The sequence below is a fragment of the Salminus brasiliensis genome, chromosome 1 (assembly GCF_030463535.1).
Source record: "Salminus brasiliensis chromosome 1, fSalBra1.hap2, whole genome shotgun sequence".
In the NCBI taxonomy this organism is placed as follows: domain Eukaryota; kingdom Metazoa; phylum Chordata; class Actinopteri; order Characiformes; family Bryconidae; genus Salminus; species Salminus brasiliensis.
The window spans coordinates 53,800,863-53,822,584 of NC_132878.1; the positions used below are offsets into that span (position 1 = coordinate 53,800,863).

A 21,722-nucleotide genomic window follows, 5' to 3' on the forward strand; every position below is an offset into this window, starting at 1 on the left:
ACGCACAGTACAGTAAACAACTAGTGTTTCTTATTTTATTTATTTTTTTATGTTTTACTTTTATTGAATTGGATATTTTTTAATGAATAGCAGGTTGATTATTACTGTCCAGCCTTGCAGATGTTGCCAGAGAAATGCAAAAACATAAGCAAAATTATGGCATTTCCATTTATATTTGTGGCAGCGCCCTTATCCAGAGTCTTATACGGGCAAGTGAATGCAGCATTAGAGGTCTTGCCAAAGACCCCTTATTGATGTAGGGTGGTGTGCTTGCCCTGCTGCGGGATTGAACCCCAGTCTGCCACATGGATGTTACCCACTACCCTGCACTACATAAATTAAACCTTGTGATGAAACCTTACTTATTTGCAGTGTGTGATTCTGTGCTGTATTGTTTTCAGGAAGTTGTTTGTCAGTCTTTTGCGATGTGTGAGCCTCTCACAAACTAAAGCCCCACATGTATATCCTCTTGCTCGCCTTCTCTGCTTCACTAATACAAGCACACACATCCTGGTTCATACTTTTTTAAGCCAGCTCGAACCACTGCGGTCATCCCGTCTCATCTGGGAGCTCTTTTAGAGATGAGTATCCCTTCATGCATAATAATCCCAGAATCAGCAGAGACTGAGTGCTGTGCTGGAGATTTGAATGCGTGTGTGTTGATGCATTATTTGTTACTATTTCTGAACATGCTGTCCCCATGGCACCCGAGGATTAATATTTTTACACCCTCACATGCTGACATGTTGCATATTGTCTCCACAGGCCACATATCGTCCATTCCTGAAGCAGGTTTTGGAAGAGATCTTCAATCCAAACCGACCTGAGTGTCCTGACATAGAACACACTTCAGGAGGGCTGACTGATCTCCTAAAGACCGGCTTCAGCATGTTCATGAAGGTAACACACACACACCGGCATAACTAGATATTCATAGCGGTTCATGCTGCACTGTGTATTATTTGCTTACTGTTGCTGTCGTTGTATAGATGTAGTTTGGGGTGAGGTAAAGTGTTAGTGATGGGTGTGGTTTGAGGTGAGTTATAGTTGGATATAGATGTAGTTTGGGGTGAGTTGGAGTGTTAGTGATGGGTGTGGTTTGAGATGAGTTATAGTTGGATATAGATGTAGTTTGGGGTGAGTTGGAGTGTTAGTGATGGGTGTGGTTTGAGGTGAGTTATAGTTGGATATAGATGTAGTTTGGGGTGAGGTGAAGTGTTAGTGATGGGTGTGGTTTGAGATGAGTTATAGTTGGATATAGATGTAGTTTGGGGTGAGTTGGAGTGTTAGTGATGGGTGTGGTTTGAGGTGAGTTATAGTTGGATATAGATGTAGTTTGGGGTGAGTTGGAATGTTAGTGATGGGTGTGGTTTGAAGTGAGTTATAGTTGAATATAGATGGTAGTTTGGGGTGAGTTGGAGTGTTTAGTGATGGGTGTGGTTTGAAGTGAGTTATAGTTGGATATAGATGTAGTTTGGGGTGAGTTGGAGTGTTTAGTGATGGGTGTGGTTTGAGGTGAGTTATAGTTGGATATAGATGTAGCCTGGGGTGAGTTGGAGTGTTTTTAGTGATGGGTGTAGATGTAGATGGATATAGATGTAGTTTGGGCTGAGTTGGGGTGTCAGTGATGGGTGTAGATGTAGATGGATATAGATATAGTTTGGGGTGAGTTGGAGTGTTAGTGATGGGTGTAGATGTAGTTTGGGGTGAGGTGAAGTGTTAGTGATGGGTGTGGTTTGAAGTGAGTTATAGTTTAATATAGATGTAGTTTGGGGTGAGTTGGAGTGTTAGTGATGGGTGTAGATGTAGTTTGGGGTGAGGTGAAGTGTTAGTGATGGGTGTGGTTTGAAGTGAGTTATAGTTTAATATAGATGTAGTTTGGGGTGAGTTGGAGTGTTAGTGATGGGTGTAGATGTAGTTTGGGGTGAGGTGAAGTGTTAGTGATGGGTGTGGTTTGAGGTGAGTTATAGTTGGATATAGATGTAGTTTGGGGTGAGTTGGAGTGTTAGTGATGGGTGTGGTTTGAGGTGAGTTATAGTTGGATATAGATGTAGTTTGGGGTGAGTTGGAGTGTTAGTGATGGGTGTGGTTTGAGGTGAGTTATAGTTGGATATAGATGTAGTTTGGGGTGAGTTGGAGTGTTAGTGATGGGTGTGGTTTGAGGTGAGTTATAGTTGGATATAGATGTAGTTTGGGGTGAGTTGGGGTGTCAGTGATGGGTGTAGATGTAGATGGATATAGATGTAGTTTGGGGTGAGTTGGGGTGTCAGTGATGAGTTGAGCTGTCATTCTGATCTGTGGGAGGTGGCTGTGTAAACTCTGCTGCATTATCTTTGATTACATACCAGCAGACCCAGGCTGAGAGCTGCTGGAGCTTGTCTATAGCTCTGTTACGTCCACTCACCCTCCAGTCATACTCTCTCTCTCTCTCTCTCTCTCTCTCTCACACACACACACACACACACACACACACACACTCCTATGCTCTGTTCGTGCTTTAATATCATAGAACCTATCATACAAGTTCTCTCTGTACTGACAGAACTACAGACAGTCCGCCCTGTGAGCCCAGTGAAGTGCTGTTTGCTTGAAGCACAACAGATTGCTTACTCCACTGCCTGCTCTGTATATAAAGAGTGTGTGTGTGTGTGTTTGTGTGTGTGTGTGTGTGTGTGTGTGTTTGTTTGTGTGTTAAGCAGACCTCTTCGCACCCTGTATTCTCTTGTACACCCTTAATTTTAGACGAGAGCCACTGCAGTCTGAATTTTCCCCTCTCTCTCTCTCTCTCTCTCTCTCTCTCTCTCTCTCTCTCTCTCTCTCTCTCTCTCTCTCTCTCTCTCTCTGCCTCGCTCTCTCGTTCCTTTTGCTCTTCACTTATAAGCTTGAATCTGACAGCAAGTTTGTGTGTGTGAGGAAATCAGCACGTTGCTGCCGGTGCACATGTACATGCTGCATGCCATGTGTTGGGGTGTGTGTCTGTATTGCCATGGGTCTAACACATGCTCACACAGACACACACACACACACATTCTTATTTCCGCGTGCTGTCAGTAAATATAAATTACGACCAGCAGTCTACTTTTATTGTTCCTAAAAAAAAAAAACACCCACACACAAACTGCCTCAGCATGTTAACTGACCCTTCATTAATATCATAATCAATAAGGGCATATTTGATGAAACATTCGAAGCACATGGTTGCCCTGCAAATGTCCATCTGTCTCTTCACCTTTCCTCCTCTCTCACTCTCTTTCTCTCAAACACATGTTTGTCCATGCCAGGTTAGTGTCCAGTGCAACACGTGGCATTGCAGCCCTGCTTCAGTCCCCACCCTCCAGCGCCCGTCCCTCTGATTGCATGATTATTATTCAGAGACTCGCCACTCCACTCAGCCAATCACACGCTGCCATTATCTCTGACAGGCCAATCATGCACAGCAGGACTGACCGAGCCCCAGCATGGCGCACGCAAACTGAACATCTGCATGTGTCCGAGAGAGAGTGTGTGTGTGTGTGCGCATGCACTTTTAGCTCTTTTTGAGTGTGTCTGTTTGAAAGAATCCATGCACTTTATGTCTGTGTACTTATATTGATTGGCTCATGTTTATTCTATTGTAGAAATGAGGCTTTGATTCTTTTCTCGGTGTGTGCATATGTGTGTGTGTTTGTGTGTGTGCGCACACATGCACACACGCATGTCAGTCATAATGGATGGGGGCAAGTCCAGTCTCACCACAGCCCTCCAACTGAGGTCTAACTCGCAATACAGAAAGAGCAACAGAGTAAGAGACAGTGAGAGGGAAAGGGATAAAAAGAGAAAGTGAGGAGTTAGAGAATGTCTCTTGTATTCTGAATGAACTCTTATATTCGCCCTATAGGTCAACCGGCCTCACCCAAGTGACAACCCCTTGCTGGTTCTCGTCCTGGTGGGTGGAGTCACCCCTTCAGAGCTCCGCCTCATTCGTGAAGTTGTCTCCTCCCATAAAGCTGGGACCCAGGTGAGTATATAGACTTACATGCAGATCAGTCATTCCCTAACTTGAGAGCCCTGGAGTCCATCCTTGATATAAGATCCTTGAGGAACGTCTGGACATCCTTCAATTTGAAACTGTGGAAGAACCTCTTAAGGTGCTTTTTTTTTGGAGATTTTTAGAAGAAAAAGGTTCCTGGAAGGTTCCTCAAAGCACCTTAAGAGGTTCTTCCACAGTTTTAAACTGAACCTTCAAAAGTTCCTCAAGGATTTCATACTTTTAACAGTGTATGAGTGCTCCAAGAGCAGGAACACAGTGTTTAGAATGGTCACTCAGAAGCAGCCCCTGTCTTCTAAGCCTACTTGTCCAGTTTCATGGACTTTGAGATCCATGTACAACAGATTGAAATCTATCCACTTCAGGAGGTCTGAAACACATACAAATGTGAATACATCCATCTTTCCAGGCCACTCCCAATGAAAACCCCTCTTAACGCATCATAACACACTACAATGACTACAATGACATCATGACTAGAAACTGCTGAAGTTAATGTTCTTCCATGGAATTTTTTTATATATAATATATATACATAATTCTTATATTTTTGGAAACAAGAAACAGCACAAACTAGTGGTGTTATGTTAGTGTTGTGTTCTGAGCAGTTTTGCATTTCACTGCTGTCTAATGAAAAACATGTGTTTTTATTTTTAGTTTTCCTCATCTTTTGATGAATAGACCAATAAAAATGCTTCAACATTACTTGGAATAAAATCTTTTTACATTGACTTCCACTGAAAGTGACTAGTTTAGCCTCTTATTAATCAGTGGGAGTCAGCCAAAACTTCCAGTAATGCTGACTGTGCTGGACCATGATGTCAGCCACGTTATAAAGAACACACAACTGTCCTCAAATAAGTCAAGAAAGTTTAGGAAATCACCAATTCACCAAAGCTTCTAGTTCTGTAAGATAGTCTTGGGCCTTCTTGCTGTCTATCCACAGATGTTGGATCATTCTTAAGTTGGGGAAACTGTGAGAGCCATGGCTCAACCTTCAGCTTGCACTTCTTGAGGTCGCTGTGGATTTTGGCTTGATCATTATCCTGCTGTAAAAGTCATCTATTCATCCTCAGCATTTTTACATGTGGTGATTGGTTCACCCCTGTAGTTAGCAGCTAGGGAGGTGTCTTTCCAAATATACAGTTGCTCATTGTAGCTGCAAAGTTCTATTTTAACTTCATCACGTTTCCTCAGATGACTCTTCATGAAGATCTGCAAAACAGTGCACCACCACTCTAGAGTCTTCCTAAGGGTCCTTTGCAGTCAAGCGGGGGTTTTGTTTAGACTTAAATTTTCCTTTCATTTCTATGTTTTTCTTAATCTTCCTGACCTGAACTTCACTTTCATTGTTCCTCCAAACTGAAGATACGGCCACCAGAAACACTTTGCGGTCCTCTTACGGCCTTTCTTCTGCATATGTTATTTTAATGTTCTGAGTGCAAGGCAGCTGGATAAAGGAGCCTATAGCTGATGATTGTTAGGGACAAGTTTTGAGGAGCCAGAATATTTCTAAAGCTTTGAAAATTACATCACCTGGTTTCTGCTAACAATGACTGTAAACTAAGGCATAGAACTAACAAGATGGTAAAGGTCTGAGATGTTTGGTAAAACTTACCTGCGAGCGCATGGTGCTCCTTTTCTTTTTTGTACTAAACAAAATTAATACACCAATTTTGATTAAAATGGTCTGTGATCAGTTCATTTTCCACTCACTCAACCATTTACAGCACCATTCAAACATTCACCACAATTTGGACCAGGGATGCCCAAAATGCCACTGTATGCATTTAAGTGGTGCACTTAAGATACTGATCTCTGGAAATAACCGGGATCCCTTTGAAGTTTATGCTGTATTCCAATGACCTCATCAAAAGTTAGATGTTGGAGCTATACACAATTTAAAAAGCATCTCTGAAAAAGTACCACAACTGATTTAACAATTACTGGTGTAAATATAACCAAAATGTCCTTCTTTTTATGCTCCAGGTTAAAATTGTTAGGTTAGAACCAGCTGATAACACACTATACAGTATTTTTGCCTCCAGACATCATGGAAACACGTCCACAGATAGAAGTAGGACAGTATGGAGTGTACGACTGATTCAGTGAGGGACAGATGGATAGAAGTGCAACAGTAGAACTGTTGATGTTGTGTGAGGCTCTCCTGACTTTCCAAGTAGGAAATCCAACTTGTGGGAGTGTTCCAGTTACAATTCCTACTTGGAACAGGGAAAATCTGTCCCAATTTAAATGGAATGCAGCATTATTGTGCTACCCAAACAAAATGTACTTGTGATACATATTTAACATTTTGACTGGATGTGGGGGAAGACATAAAGAGTTAGGTAGGTCCATTAGAACAAGTTTCCACTACTGAAATGCTGCTCAACTCAATTATAGTAATACATCCATGTACAGTTATTCATTTCAAGTAGTTTACATCACAAAATGTTTAGGCAGTGGTAAAATACAATTTTGCCCTGACAGTGATGATATCCACTTTGATTCTGAGAGGCTTAGCGTCATGTTGCCCCCCTGGTTGTCTTTAACCTCTAGCTTTAAAATCAGTTCTGTTTTTTTATTTAAAAAAATACTAACAGTGCTTTTAGATTAAAAGTGTTAATTGACTTTCAGCCAGAAGATAAAGAGTAGGGAGTGCAATGACTTTGTAATGGAGCTGCACATTTGGAATATGTGGGTTGAGTCTTCTACACAAGCTTGAGAATACACGTGTACACGAGGATATGAAAGAGCTGCAGATGTGTGGAAATGAATAAAAGATTTATAGGGAGACACAGAGGGGCAGTAGATACTGACCCATATTTTATAATGGTTTCCTTTGTCTGATGACCCAAGAAATATCCTTCATCTGAAAAAGAAGTGATACCTTCTAAAGCAGCGTCTAGTTTAGATTATTGGTATTAACATTGTAATCCCTTGAATGGGTGAAGGAAGTCCTGTTTACAAACGTTTGTGTACTCGAATGGTTTGTGTGTATGGGTAGGATATGGGTTTGCACCCACGCAAGCATGCTGACCTGTATTCATTAGGACATCAGAGGTCCTGTATCATTGCTTTTCATGCTGCTTATTACCATAGAGGTTCAAAGCTGATTAAAAAGTGTGTGTGTGTGTGTGTGAGAGAGAGAGAGAGAGACCGAGAGAGAGAGAGAGAGTGTGTCTCCCCCAGAATGAATAGAGATATAATTGAGGTCTGACTGAATGAAAGGGCTGTTGTGGATCAAAGCTCTGTGTCATGCATAAATCAGAAATCATAAGAGCAGAAAACAGAGAAGCTTGCAGACTGGGCGGCCCACACACACACACTGCTCGACCTCAGAGAGCATACCCGTGTGTATGTCTTTGTGTGTGCGCGTGTGTCTGGGTTCACAGCTCTTTCTGTGCGTCCTCAGTGAGACATTTATGGTGAGTTTCAGGACTAATGCCTCTGATCAAACACCAAACCTAACATGCTGTAAATCTCCCTTTTCTCCTCCGGGAACTGTACAAGCTTTTTAGCTAAAGCCAGTTCTTCTGTCTCGCTCACGCTTCATAAATAGAACTCAAATCAATGATTTATTTAAGGTTTCTTTTTTCAGATAGGGCCTAAAAGTGCTGGGGGGTGATAATGGTGCAGAGAAACAGCTTACCTCAGCATCTACGTCAGCTCGCCCTACAGTGCCCACGTTATGGTCATTATGTTGAGTTGCACTTACTAGTTGGAAATAAATAATAAAAATACATTAAGTATTTATTTGCTGGTTAACTTTGAATAGCTCTAATATCTGCTTTATGTGCTTGATAGCATTGCATTAGTTGTTAGTCAGCACTAAATGGTTTTACAACAAATAACGTAAGCATGAGATGGCTTTGAAAAGTAACACATTAGTAGCTGGTTAGATAGCTGTAATACAAACCTTAATATGCTGGTTTTAATTTATATTAGATGCTGGTTAGCATTAAAAAAATACACATTAGTTGACTAAAAACTTTATTTGCTTAGTAGTGTTGCAGTACTCAAGTCCGGTCTTAACTTAGACTCGATTACTAAAAGTCTCAGTCTTAACTTAGACTCGACTACTAAAAGTCTCAGTCTTAACTTAGACTCGACTACTAAAAGTCTCAGTCTTAACTTAGACTCGACTACTAAAAGTCTCAGTCTTAACTTAGACTCGACTACTAAAAGTCTCAGCCTTGACTCAGACTCAACTACTAAAAGTCTCAGTCTTGACTCAGTCTTAACTTAGACTCGACTACTAAAGGTCTCAGTCTTGACTCAGACTCTACTAAAAGTCTCAGTCTTGACTCAGTCTTGACTCAGACTCAACTACTAAAAGTCTCAGTCTTGACTCAGTCTTGACTCAGACTCGGCTACTAAAAGTCTCAGCCTTGACTCAGACTCGACTACTAAAGGTCTCAGTCCTGACTCAGTGTTGACTCAGACTCAACTACTAAAAGTCTCAGTCTTGACTCAGTCTTGACTCAGACTCGGCTACTAAAAGTCTCAGTCTTGACTCAGACTCAACTACTAAAAGTCTCAGTCTTGACTCAGTTTTGACTCAGACTCAACTACTAAAAGTCTCAGTCTTGACTCAGTCTTGACTCAGACTCAACTACTAAAAGTCTTAGTCTTGACTCAGTCTTGACTCAGACTCGGCTACTAAAAGTCTCAGCCTTGACTCAGACTCGACTACTAAAGGTCTCAGTCTTGACTCAGACTCAACTACTAAAAGTCTCAGTCTTGACTCAGTCTTGACTCAGACTCAACTACTAAAAGTCTCAGTCTTGACTCAGTCTTGACTCAGACTCGGCTACTAAAAGTCTCAGTCTTGACTCAGTCTTGACTCAGACTCGGCTACTAAAAGTCTCAGTCTTGACTCAGACTCAACTACTAAAAGTCTCAGTCTTGACTCAGTCTTGACTCAGACTCGGCTACTAAAAGTCTCAGTCTTGACTCAGTCTTGACTCAGACTCGGCTACTAAAAGTCTCAGTCTTGACTCAGACTCAACTACTAAAAGTCTCAGTCTTGACTCAGTCTTGACTCAGACTCGGCTACTAAAAGTCTCAGTCTTGACCCAGACTCGACTACTAAAAGTCTCAGTCTTGACTCAGACTCGACTACTAAAAGTCTCAGTCTTGACTCAGACTCAACTACTAAAAGTCTCATTCATCACAAAATGTTTAGGCAGTGGTAAAATACAATTTTGTCCTGACAGTGATGATATGCACTGAATGCACTGATGCACGCCATCTATTTTTTGGTCAGCCGGCTGACTTGTTCGCTATGTTTGAACTGCTGAAAGACATAATCCGAGAGCTCTCCGAGTGACCACTGATACCTTGCACTCAAAAGAGAGTGCAAGACGTGGAGAAGTGAAAGCTGAGTGTGGAGCTGAACAATAGGGGTGGGCAGATCAATCCAAATATTGACCACAGCGTTGGTACTGGTATCGGGTCATTACTAGCATGATGAGATCAGTAATTTAGTTTCAGTCTTTTTTCTCCATGTCCTGTATGTTGCTCCCGTTTCCCGCCTCTGCTGTGTTTTGTTGTTGTTCTGTCACGTGAGAGCAGACACTTATAGGCCACAGTGAGAAAGAGGATTTTACAGCTGCAAATGCCCTGCAAACTGTGCTGTGTGTAGGAAGGCTATTCGCTTTTATTAATTTATAGAAACATATATATTGGTAATGGACACTTTAGGATTCCTACTACCATACGGTTTTTAAATACATCTTGACAAACTACTCTCTCCTACATGAAAGTGCATATGCTGCTTTCATAAGTACAGAGTATCGGTATTGGTATCGGTGATACTGGCCCTGTGTCTACCAAATTTTGCAGTATCGCACATCACTACTAAGCACCATAGTTATACAGTACAACATCAATAAGCATGGAAGGTTTCTTTTCCTTCTGTGTTTTTTCACTACAAATCAGTGCACATACAGCTTGTATCACTTGTCTCTTACGGATATCCCTTTTTGGAGAAAAATAAAATGTGTCTCGTGCATGGCATGGCATCGCATCGCATTAGTTCTCACATGTGTCAGAACGTGTTTTTGGAAGGCAGACACTCATCGCAGGTCCCTCCTGGTAAAAGATCATGTAATTTGTGAGCCCGTTGTGTACTGTGTACTGACAGTGTACTAAGACCAACCCAGATTAGCAGCCCAATAACTGTACCAAGTCCCTCACCCTAAATTATCATATGTGAATTATCATAATGATACACAATGGGCTGGTTTATCAGAAAGGGATCAAGTCTAGTCTTAGACTGAGTTGTACACTTAATGGTTAATTACCATTGAAACCTCAAAGTGCCCTGTAGTCCAAGGCTAGGCTTAATGTCTGTGAAACCAGCCTTATATGTTCAAATGTTTGTGGCCACCCCTTCTAATGAATGCATTCAGTTACTTTAAGTTGGACCCATTGCTGACACAGTTGTGCAAATGCACACACACAGCTTGTGAAGTCCCAATAAAGAAGTACTGGCAATAGAATAGGATTAACATGAACCTATTGGCACCATGCCTAATGTCAGGTATATCATAGACGGGTATATAGTCCCCCAGCATTGAGCTGTGGAGCAGTGGAACTGTGTTCTCTGGAATGATGGATGGTGCTCCATCAAGTACTTTTGAGATGGAGGATAATGATCATCCAGCATCCTGACCTCACTAATGCTCTTGTCGTTGAACGCAATCAAAATCCCCCCCACAGCAGTGCTCTCAAATCTAGTAGAAAGCCTGGATAGTAGAGACTGTTACTCCAACACAAGCAGGATGAACAATGAATGAGCAGGCGTCCCAATACTTTTGTCCATATAGTGTCTCTTTAGCTTCACTCTGTGAGAGTGCATGTGTTCGATACAAACGCGGTCTGACATTCTGTCGTGTGCTGCAGGTGCAGTGTGAACTAACGCGTGTTGTGTCTGTGCGTTTGTGTGTTGCAGGTTTTGGTGGTGTCTACCAGGCTGCTGAGGCCGGCTGATGTTCCACACCTCCTGTTCAACACCAACAGACTCTCACCTGATGTAGGCGTGTGAGAAATGAATGAGGACCACATATACACACAAGCTCTGAAGAAGTCAATCAGTAATCTGTACACATTCCCCAAGAAAGACACACTCACACACAAACACACATACATACAAAGCACAAGCACTTGTCATGTTTCTCTTAAAGGAGCAGTCTGATGACCAGTCTAATTGACATCATTGATCATTGACACTAAATGCAGTCCATCAGCCAAGATGTGTTTGATATCTGAGGTTTGCTTCTTCAGTTTAGCACAGAAGATGCTAAGCTAATGGTGCTAAAAAAAAAAAACTAAAAAAAACACTGGACTTGCACTGTCACCAATCTACTGTACAGTGCTGTAAGGTCGATGTATGCCGTTTTACTAAGGTATAGGTTTACATAGTTTTTTGGTAGATTATATATATATATATATATATATATATATTTACAGAGATGAATTTAGTGACATTTCAGGTCCAGTGTTTGTTAGCAATATTAGCCTAACCTCTCTCATTGTAACTAAAAGAAGCAAATTTCAGATATCAGATATGTCTTGGCTGATCGACTAAATCTGGAGTCAGTGGTCATTCAGGGATATCATAAAGTCCCTGCTGTGGCGGGAAGAGGCTTAGAGGCCCTTATTTATACATTATACTAGTCAGCACCACCTTTTCATATCTATAAAACTACACTGAAGTCCAACCCAAAGACAAAAACCCATCCATTTTACGCTACACATTTCTCTTATAAAAGTGTGCCATGGCTTGTAATGACACAGCAGTGACCTCGGAACACCAGAATCTCTCTGCATTACGGTTGTAGACTGTGTGTTATGACCAGTAAAGTGTGAGAGAAGGTTGGTGTTACTGCGTTTAGCTTTTAGTAAATTAAGCCACATTGTCATTTTCAGGTTAAGCTTTTAAGGGTGTCTTATGCAAACTCCTGAACATCTTACACACACAGTCCAAACACTCTGAAGCTCTGAGGTGTCGACAGTTGTATGAAGTGTAAAGACTTGAGTAAGTTTGAAGGACTTGAGAATGGTAGATCTTGAGTGATTGAAGGTGTCTTTAGTTCTTGTTAGCGTGGGAAAGGGTGAGAGTGAAAAGTAAGAAGCTGTAAATACACATTTTGTTACATGCGACCAACAACCCTCAAAAGAGTCTCGGCTTTAAAGCTTTTGCAACACAAATATGTGACTTAACTGGTTGTAATAAATGGGAAAAGAATGAGCTAACGTGTTTGTGTGTGTGTGAATTTGAGATACAGTTATCAGATCTGTTTGCAGTGAATTCTTATCAGCGCTTCTGTTGCTGCATGTAAATGACTTAACATTGGCACCTTCCAGCACAAACACACACAACACACCTGAATACAGTCAGTGTGAGCAGAGCAGAACTCACACATGGCTGACAGTCAGGGAAGAAGCGTTGGTGTTCACACTCCATTCAGCACTGCTCCTGGCTGTGTAAAAGGGGGGTGTTGGGGGTGTTACCCGAGTAGGTAGGTGGTGGGGGGTTGGGCAAACGTTTTGGCACCCTACATTTTTGCCAGAAGTTTGTGGTCACAGCTCTATTAGCTAAACAAATGTATGAGCTTTTGTCCCAAAGATCTTTTTAGCAAAGATTTTAGCACTGACACACAGTTTCTGCAGGATCTGCACTCTCTAGTCTGTGTCTGAGTCTTGCCAAGACTCTTATTGGTGTAGCTTGGTGTCCAGGTGGGGTACCTGTTCTGACACAGAGAAGCCACTACACTACATCAACCAACACGACACATCATGATCAGAAGACATTTCACGAAAACAAATTATAAATGTTAAAAAGTATTTATGGTTCTCGAGCATCACTGAGAAACACAGTTTATTGGTGGATCTTCTGAGAAATGGCTGTTTGACCAAATGTTTCTCAAAGGCATAGAGAAAAATCATCCAGGAGCAAAAATATATTAGTGGCCTAGGCAAAGTTCAGATCCACTAGAGATGCTATGACAGGGCCTCAAATAAGCAGCCTGCAATCAAATTAAGAAACCTTGGTTGCAGTTAATGCTGCTAAACATCATGCAACAAGTTATCCTTATTTAATTGGGACAGTTTTACATGTTAAATAATTGAGCCATTAAAAAAAAAACAGTATTCATTCATTTTAATGGGTAGCATGAATTCTGTTGCCTGGACACACATTTCAACCATTCAGGATGAAGGGTGTTTTATATTTACTGGTGTTCTAGGACATGTGCAGTTTATAAGGGTTACCCTTCTTTGTATTGTTTACTTCATACTTTGTATAGCTTGACTGAGAACCCCAGCATTTTAACCTACTCTCTGCTGAAGTGAAATATGTTCATTTTTACTTCTCCACCCAGACCTCTAATTCCTTATAATTCAACAGGTTGTTTATTATTGTGCCCTAAAGGGGGGTGTAAATGTAAAGGACCACTGTTCAAATTAGCTGCTTCATTGAGACTGACAAGTAAATGAGCTTTGCCAAGCAGTCGGTGGGGGAGGGGACTTTTAAAGGATCATGCATGTCCAACAATTACTGCACTGCCCAGTGAGACCTGTGTACAGAGTGAGTGATCTTGAGGGAGTGAAATTCTATTGAATAGAATGAAACAATCTGGAGCGAGACAGATCCATTCACACAGTTTTATTTTGTCCACAGTATTTTTGACTGCAATCAATAAATAAATGAGCCATAGCCCTTTGGCTTGATTTAAAGTGCATTTATATCTTTTATAAAAAATAAAAAAAAAAAAAATAAAAAAAAACAACAAATTGGCACTGAACAGATTTCACAGAACCAACAAATGCACAGCGAGTGAAAAGCAAAGCACATATTTGGTGCATTTTAACTTTACTGTCCAACAATGCCTGCTTTCAGTTCACCTCTGCTGTGAGGGATGAAAGCCTTGACTGGAGAAAAGAAATTGTGTATATATAGAACTCACTTGCCTTTTATAACAGTCACTAAAAATACTCCAGGCTCTGGCCTTCACAAGCCCTGTTGCCAGGAGAAGTGTCCACAGTTACAAAGCAGTGAGTGTGCGCATGTACATTAAGTTTCATTCAGTCTTTTGAATTCTTCCCAGTTAAGGCAGTTTTTGGACACCTGTTCCCAGCATCCTGCTGCATTTGCTCTCCCATGATAGACAGCAGCACAGGTGGATTGTTCACCAGCGAGAAAGTTCACAAGTCGAAGGTCAACAGTGACTGTGCTTGGAGGTCAAAGTTCAGCTACCTTCGTTTGGGCGTGGCCTGCTGATCAGCGACCGAGCTCAGAAGCTTCTGAGGAACAATGTGGTAAACTCACCACAGCTTCTGCCTTTTGAGTCTCCTCTCCTCTGCCGAGCTCCCGCCATTGACTTCTTGCTTTTCAGTCTTCTCTGGCGCCGTAGGCCATGTCTCCCTTTTTGTTCTTCACACCGAGGTCACAGTTCGCACCTTGGCCGACAGCGCCTGCTTGAAGCGCCTCTTCAAGTCCTGCATGTTAGGCGATTTTGGTCTGGGGATGAGTGGAGACCTCCTCTTTTCTGACCCCACTGCAGTCACTGAGGGCTGGGAGGGCAGCGGCTGCTGTTTAGCCAGCTCCCTGCACAACCTGTGGAAGGCGCCGTGGACCTGGCTATAGTCCTCACTAGCAGACACCTCATAGAAGAAGCAGCCGAGAGCCGAAGCGAGCAGTGGCCCCTGCTTGGCATCTACCTGCCTCACGTGCAGCATGTCAGCCTTGTTGGCCAGCAGGATGATTGGCGGAACAGCAGAGCGATCGCCATGGGCATTGCTGACCAGCTGGTGGAGCTGGCTGATTAGGTCAAAGCTGCGGTGGTCCGTCACGGAGTACACCATGACCACAGCGTCGGCCCACTGGATGGAACGGGTCACATGGTCAGTGCAGCTGAGGCCATTGGCGTTCACCTGAGCGAGAGAGAGAGAGAGAGAGAAGACAGTGGGCAGGTTAGTCACTGAACAGCCAAATAAAGACTGAATAAAGAATCACCCCATAAAAAAGTTTTATTGGGGGACCACACTAAACATAGACCAATAAAAGGCCATCAGATTGCATAACCGTGCCCCCCTGGAGCAGAACGTATAACCAAGTGAGCCGTTACAGATTTGTGGCCTCACGTTTCAGGACTGTATGCAGGGAAAAGGCAGTGTTAGGGTGCTGCTGATTGAAGACTTAAAAGGGGGAGGCAGTATCGGTTGGCTTTAGACAAACTGAAGGGAAAATAAGCCCGGCTAGACTTACAGTCTCTTTTCTCTCAAGGGTCTGAGAGAAAAGCCATTCTGCGGCTTTGGACCACTGCCCAGACGAGGAAATGAACCTCGCACCCCAAAACTTGGCTCTGAATCTACAGACTACAGACAACCCGGAGCTTAGGGTCGCCCAAACGATCCTATAATTGAATTAAAACCTTAGCAGACCCTAGCCTTAGCAATCAGTCTAGGGTCCGGCCTCGGGTCCACAACCACAAGCTATGCGCCTTAGACACACTGCCGAGGGTCTGGACCTGTCAGGGGTATTTTGAGCTCTGAAGCCGGAGGGCTTTTTTTTTTTTTTTTTCCCCCAAAAGAAAAAAAACCGTTAAGAGTGATCAATTACCCCCCAAGTGTTCAAAAAGCACACAAAGCACAAAAGGAGAGCGAGGACAAAAGGCGAAGCTATGCGCTCCTCCACCATCAGCAGCAGCAGCAGCCCACTGATCTCCCAGCCAGCCCTCAAGCTAGCCAACTCCTGCTTCACCGCTTCACATGGACCGACCGACCACAACAACAAACAGGGGTGGGCAGTCGAGCAGCCTGTCTGAGGGTACAAAAATAAACTTACTTGAACTCCGGGCGTGTCCTGAACCTGAATCGCCACTTGCTCTCCGTCCAGCTGGACCTCTCTGGAGTACAGGTTTCCTACGGAGCAGCAGAAGAAGAAGAAGCAGCGCAGGAGACGTTAGATAGCCAACAACCGGCACAGGAGGCTGACACGGTGCTAGCTAGCTAGCTAGCGTTAGCTGTGGGCTAGTGTGTTGAAGGAGTGTCAAAAGACAAGTAGCTATGTAGATAGCTAAGTACAGCTAGCTGGAAAACATCCACTCACCTGCGTTTCTCTCGTAGTCGCCGATAAAGCGTTTGGTGAGGAAGCGAACCACAAGAGCTGTAGAGAGACGAGGCGAGAGTGAGACCACAGACAACACCACCACCACCACCACCACCACACTACGGAGCACCGAGCGAAACCGCTGCTACAGTCGTCCAGAAGATGAGCTGAGAGAAGTTCACACACTCACCGGTTTTGCCGACTCCGCTGCCCCCGACCACGGCTATTTTGACCACCCGGTTAGACAGGCAGTCTGAGGCGGGGTACTCCGCGATGGTGGACATGTTCTGGACCAGGCGCATCCTGAAACACCACGGACTCTCTGACTGACTGAGCACCAGAAACCAGGTCCAAAAACAGGAGCGTAGCGCGATATCCACACGGCCAGTCGAGCTCAGAAAGACAGGTTCGTCGTCAAGTTTGGTTGTCTTGAGTATTCCAGCGGTAGTTAATTAATTAACTAACTATTACGGTCTTGCTGCTGTTCAGCTGAACGGCCTCCTCAGTGTATTCTCGTATTTCTGAACACCCTGAGCCGCGCTGCTGCTTTTATAGCACCGCGGAGGCGCTCGTCGCTGATTGGCTGCTGCGGACAACGGTCGCGCGCCCTGACTCCGCCTCCTGCTTCACGTGTACTGGCGGATGCGGGAGGAGGTGTGGAGGGAGAGGAGGGAAAGGCAGCGAGCCGCTCTTCACTTCTCCACAGTCTGAGAGAAGCTCCGCTCACCGCCTGGTTCACACGCTCTCCCCGTGTTGTCACAGCGCTCACAGGCGGATTTCTGTGAGAATTCGCGTGGGCAGGAGCCGTAGTAGCTGCGTCTGCCTGAATCGGGTGTCCTTCACCTAATGTCTCTGACGCGAGTGTGTTTTCAGACGCTCAGTATGTTCTTATCTTCTGAACACACACAGATGAACGCCTGTCAGCTGTCTTGCCTGTGTTCCTCATAAACAAGGTGCTGTCATCGCCTGTTTTCTTTTCCAGGCTTTATGGAGCAAACAGCACCTGACCTGTGTGCAGCCATGCAGCAGCTGGCACTCTGAGCCAGGGCAGAGTCAGGTGTTAGGAGACACTGGCCGATATGGAGGGTGTGTATATGAAGGGGTTAGGAGTAATGGTGTTCGGTCATCTGGGCTAATATAAAATATCTGTTCTATGTTTTATACTGTTGGAGAGTCAATCTTGGTGCACACTTTTCATTTATCATGAATACTATTATTATTATTATTTATGGAAATATTCTAGTGTGAGCACACACACACACACACACATTGCTACACACACACAAGCCATTTCAGTGATATGAGCTGATCAATTCACCATTATCCACCAATACTACAGTAGAGACAGGGAAATATAGTAAATGTTAAAAAAATGGAGGTTGCCTTGTACTGCCTTGGTTCATTTGGAAACAAAGAGGCACGAATCTGGAATAAACAAGACTTCCGTCGTGTCTGATATTAACTGATGGGCCATAACACTTAAATCCAGCCTTGAGGTTTCAGCCCCCACCTCTTTTACTGTACTAATCGGAATTGTGTGTTTGGTCTGCTCTGATGTGTTTGGCATGCACTGACATGTCCAGGTCTCTCCGTAGGGCAGGTGGGGGAGCCAGCTAAGTGGGGAATGCCGTTTTTTCAGACAGCCATTTCAGTCACACACACACACAAGCTCAATTGCTCGCACAATCATCCCCAGACGGACCGTCATGCACTGTCAGCTCACCGGCCGCAAAAAGCACCACAATTACCGTCCAACATTTAGGCCCCCATTTACTGCAATCCATCAAATGGCCAGGCCCACAGCCACGATGCCTGGAGATAACACCGTCACCTTACTCTATGTGTGTGTGTGTGTGTGTGTGTGTGTGCGCATCTACTCTCGTGCGGTCTGTTTATGAGATGTTTATGTCAGACTCTATTTGGTTTGTCAGTGGTAGTCTTTGAAGTCTCACTCACATTTCAGTATTGTGTGTGTGTGTGTGTGTGTGTGTGTGTGTGTAGTACATGTGCTTAATACCAGTGTACCATGTTGTTCTGTGGTCATGTCAGGTGGAGTGCTTCAGAAGATTAAAGTCTCAGACTTGTTTTTGAACTGAATCTTTTCTCTCTCTCTTTTACACATGTGAGCACTTAGGCATACACACTCACTGTGTTACGGTGGCTGGGGGGAGGGGACGGGGGGCTAGTTTGCCATGAGGTTTACTCACTGGCCCTGAGTAACATACATGTTTTGCTTAACCTTCTCCCTTTCTTTGTCCTACTTTCTCTCTTTTCCATCTCTCTCTCTGTGTCTCTCTCCCTCTTGTCTTTCATCGGCGCTCATGCGTTGGCCTGTGCTGGTATGTTGGCAGCGGGCCCTGTGTGATTAGCAGCTGGTATGTATATTTGATAAGCGGGACGATGACAAGCAGCTCCTGGTGAAATTCAAAATTAATGGAGCTGATTCGTCAGCCCTGAGCTGTTAAGACACATGCATGCGAAAATGCGTGCACGCTACATACTTCTGCTCACCACATCAGAGTGCTTTCAATGGGCGTGTGTCTCGTTTGTCTCCCAGCCGGAGCACACGATGAAAAGAAGGCCCATGAGTGCGTTTCTTTAATTCAGGATGATAGTGGCTGAATGTGCATACTCACTGGCTTCCAGCACTCATAACGTACACATGCAAGACATACACCATATGTCTAAAAGTTTGTGGACACCCCTGCTAGTGAACGCGTTCAGCTACTTGAGGTTGCACCCATTGCTGACACAAAATGTGCAAAAGCACAATGCAGCTTGTCAAATCCCTGTAGAGAAGTACTGCCAATAGAATAGGACTCTCTGGAGCAGATAAACATGAACCTATTGGCTCCATGAATAATGCCAGGTGTGGGCTAGAGGGGTATAAAGCCCCCCCAGCATTGAGCTGTGGAGCAGTGGAACTGTGTTCTCTGGCATGCTGGATGGTGCTCCAGTCAATACTTTTGGGATGAGGTGGTGGAGTTAGGGATGAGGTTGTGTGGTGGCCATCCAACAGCTTGAGCTCACTAACGCTCTTGTTGCTAAGTGCAATCAAATTCTCACAGCAATGCTTCAAAATCTAGTAGAAAGCTTTTCCTGGACAGTAGAGACAGTTACTCCATTAAATCTGGACCAACTCTTCGACAGAAACAAAGAATGAGCAGGCGTCTCAATACCTTTGTCTATATAGTGTAGCCCAGCAGCTGGTCTTTACCTTCACCTCCAAAAGTCAAATCAGCCTGCTTATTTGTAACACAGTCTTCTCTGTTCTTTACCCCCCTTCAACGTTTTGTTAGCTAGCTAACAAGCAGGCCGTTTACACCTGGTCACTTTTTGTGTCTTGAGTATCAGGATTATATCTGGATAAAGTCAAGTCACATAAACACACCCAGTTTAAACTCATAGAAACCAGATACAAATCCCATCACTCAAATCACTTCAGGAGACGCATTTGAGCCACGTTATGGCAGTGTAAACGCACCCAAGACGCATTTAACAACCAAAACAGACACATCCCATGCAGTACAACAATGGGCACGGGTTCCCTGTCTGTGAGGAAGATAATCATGAAGGACGGCGGCATGTATGACTGTGAATTCCTAGACAGCAACCATCTTGAGTGCACCACAGGAAGAGGCTGAACAGAGACTGGATGCTGTGTAATGAGTGGATTTGCATATTCAGATTTCAGTCTGACTAACAGGAGACACATTTGACTACCCAGTTTAAATGCATGTGGCTAAAATCTCATCAGCATACAATCCAGATACTAGTCGCATGACTTGACCTGGTGTAAACACTACCCACTACCATAGTCTACGTCAGACCACTGGAGATGATCTAAACTTCTATATATACTATATATATATATATATCATACAATCTCAGACCAGGTTTTCATTCATTTCATTCCAGCAGTTACAACAGGACACATTTCTGAGCGCCTGGCAGCTTGCCATGGACGTGTTAGCACAATGGATTGGTGATGAGAGAGAGGGGGTGGCTATCAGAGAAACGAAACGGTGGAGGACAGGAGAAATGATGAAATGGAGAGGACGGTGAATAAGCAGAAATACGTAAATGCCGAAAAAGACAATGCAAGGACAGTAAGTAGAACAGAAGCAGAGTCAGCGGGAAGCAATGGTCAGGCAGAAAAGATGAATGAAATGCTGGTCACTATTGAGATCGAGATGCCTCTCACATGTCGAAATGCATCAAAGCCTTTTGCTAATGGCTATGAGGAAGGTACACCATACATCAAAGGTTGGAGGATAGCTTTTCCGATGTTGAAGGTTTACTTTGAGGACAACTGGCAAATCATTCTTTGGTATTTTTATTAATAATTAAATTGAAAACGTGTAAAATAAACATCACTTGAAACATCTTAACAGAAGGCAAGGTGTCCCCAAACGTTTGATGGATGATGTACAAGAATCTCTACTGTCGTTTCAGATTCTTGTATCAGTGACATACGTAAGCCTTGGCCCAGTACTCATTCAGTCAACATACAACCCCTCCTTCTACCATCTTCTAGAACCGGCAGGTCAACGTGTGTGACATTAGCATCAGTTTCTCGACCTACTGCTAGCACTAATGTGCGCATGCTAATTGCTGACGTGCTAGCTGCTCACAATGGCCGCAGGTGCTGCACAGCCCCAGCGAGGTGTCACTATGCTCGTTGGAGGTGAGGAGTGGGCCGAGGTGCGAGGTTAGACTTGTTTAACATCTCGTTGTGGAGGTATCACATCGGGCTTTGTTTAAGGCTGACACACAGACGTGCTACAAAGCTACCGTGAAGCGGATTCCCATCTTTAAGTCCATGTCTATTAGCTGGAGTACCCTGTTCTTCAATCCACATTTGTAGATGCAGGTAGAAACTGTGCTAATTCTTCTTATTGCTTTGTTGGATAGATGGGCATACCTTACTGTAGAATATTCAGAGCTGGCATATTTCCATTTTCACATAATTGCAATATATTCTTTGTTATAGTGTTATTAGGCTTATGTGCCCAAAGGGTAATGGGCTCTTTAAAGGTTTCTTCTGAGATCAAAGGTATTAATTGGGAGTTTGTCCCCCTTTGATGCAGTGACAGCCTCAATTCCTCCGGGAAGTCCGAAATCTTAGCGTTCAAATGGACTCTAATCTCACCTTCCCAAAGCCACATCAAAGTAGCCACCAAAACAGCCTTTTATCATCTGACAAACGCAGCCAGAATCAAAGGTTTAAAGTGCCAACATGATCTAGAGAAACCTGACCATGCTTTTATCTCCAGCTTTCCCAAACAGCTCCAACTGACCCAAAATCCTGCTAACAAGTTTTATCTAGAACTGAGTAAAGAGAACAGAGCACAGTAATCCAGCTCTTAGATCCCTGCTCTGGTTTCCAGTCAGCTACAGGATAGAAGCAGAAGTGCTGCTACCAGTCTATAAACCACACAGAATACATGTGTGATCTGCTTAAAGAATACAAACCCAGTAGATCATTCCAGCCATTAAGATTCTCCTAGAACTCCCAGAAGATCTTAGATGGGCCCTAAATGTAGCAGTTGCTCTTCTTGTTTCTGCTGCACGTCA

General features: G+C 43.7%; 2 protein-coding genes across 2 annotated transcripts in view; one reads left to right on the forward strand and one right to left on the reverse strand.

The window, feature by feature from the left end:
* Positions 1–12,285, forward strand: part of scfd2 (sec1 family domain containing 2) — a 167,603-nt gene extending 155,318 nt beyond the window's left edge. Inside the window, exons 8-10 of the mRNA XM_072682666.1 lie at positions 766–900; positions 3,878–3,997; positions 10,986–12,285. Of these exons, the coding sequence (XP_072538767.1) occupies positions 766–900; positions 3,878–3,997; positions 10,986–11,078 (348 nt within the window). The 3' untranslated portion in view covers positions 11,079–12,285. The remainder of the gene's footprint in view (positions 1–765; positions 901–3,877; positions 3,998–10,985) is intronic.
* A 1,400-nt stretch (positions 12,286–13,685) lies between these two features.
* rasl11b (RAS-like, family 11, member B) lies at positions 13,686–16,853 on the reverse strand. The gene is made up of 4 exons (XM_072696225.1): positions 16,336–16,853; positions 16,146–16,202; positions 15,882–15,958; positions 13,686–14,968 (listed from the first exon to the last, which is right to left on the reverse strand). Exons 1-4 carry the CDS (start codon positions 16,445–16,447, stop codon positions 14,471–14,473), a joined length of 744 nt encoding a protein of 247 aa, XP_072552326.1. The 5' UTR covers positions 16,448–16,853; the 3' UTR covers positions 13,686–14,470.
* Between the last annotated feature and the right edge of the window lie 4,869 nt (positions 16,854–21,722).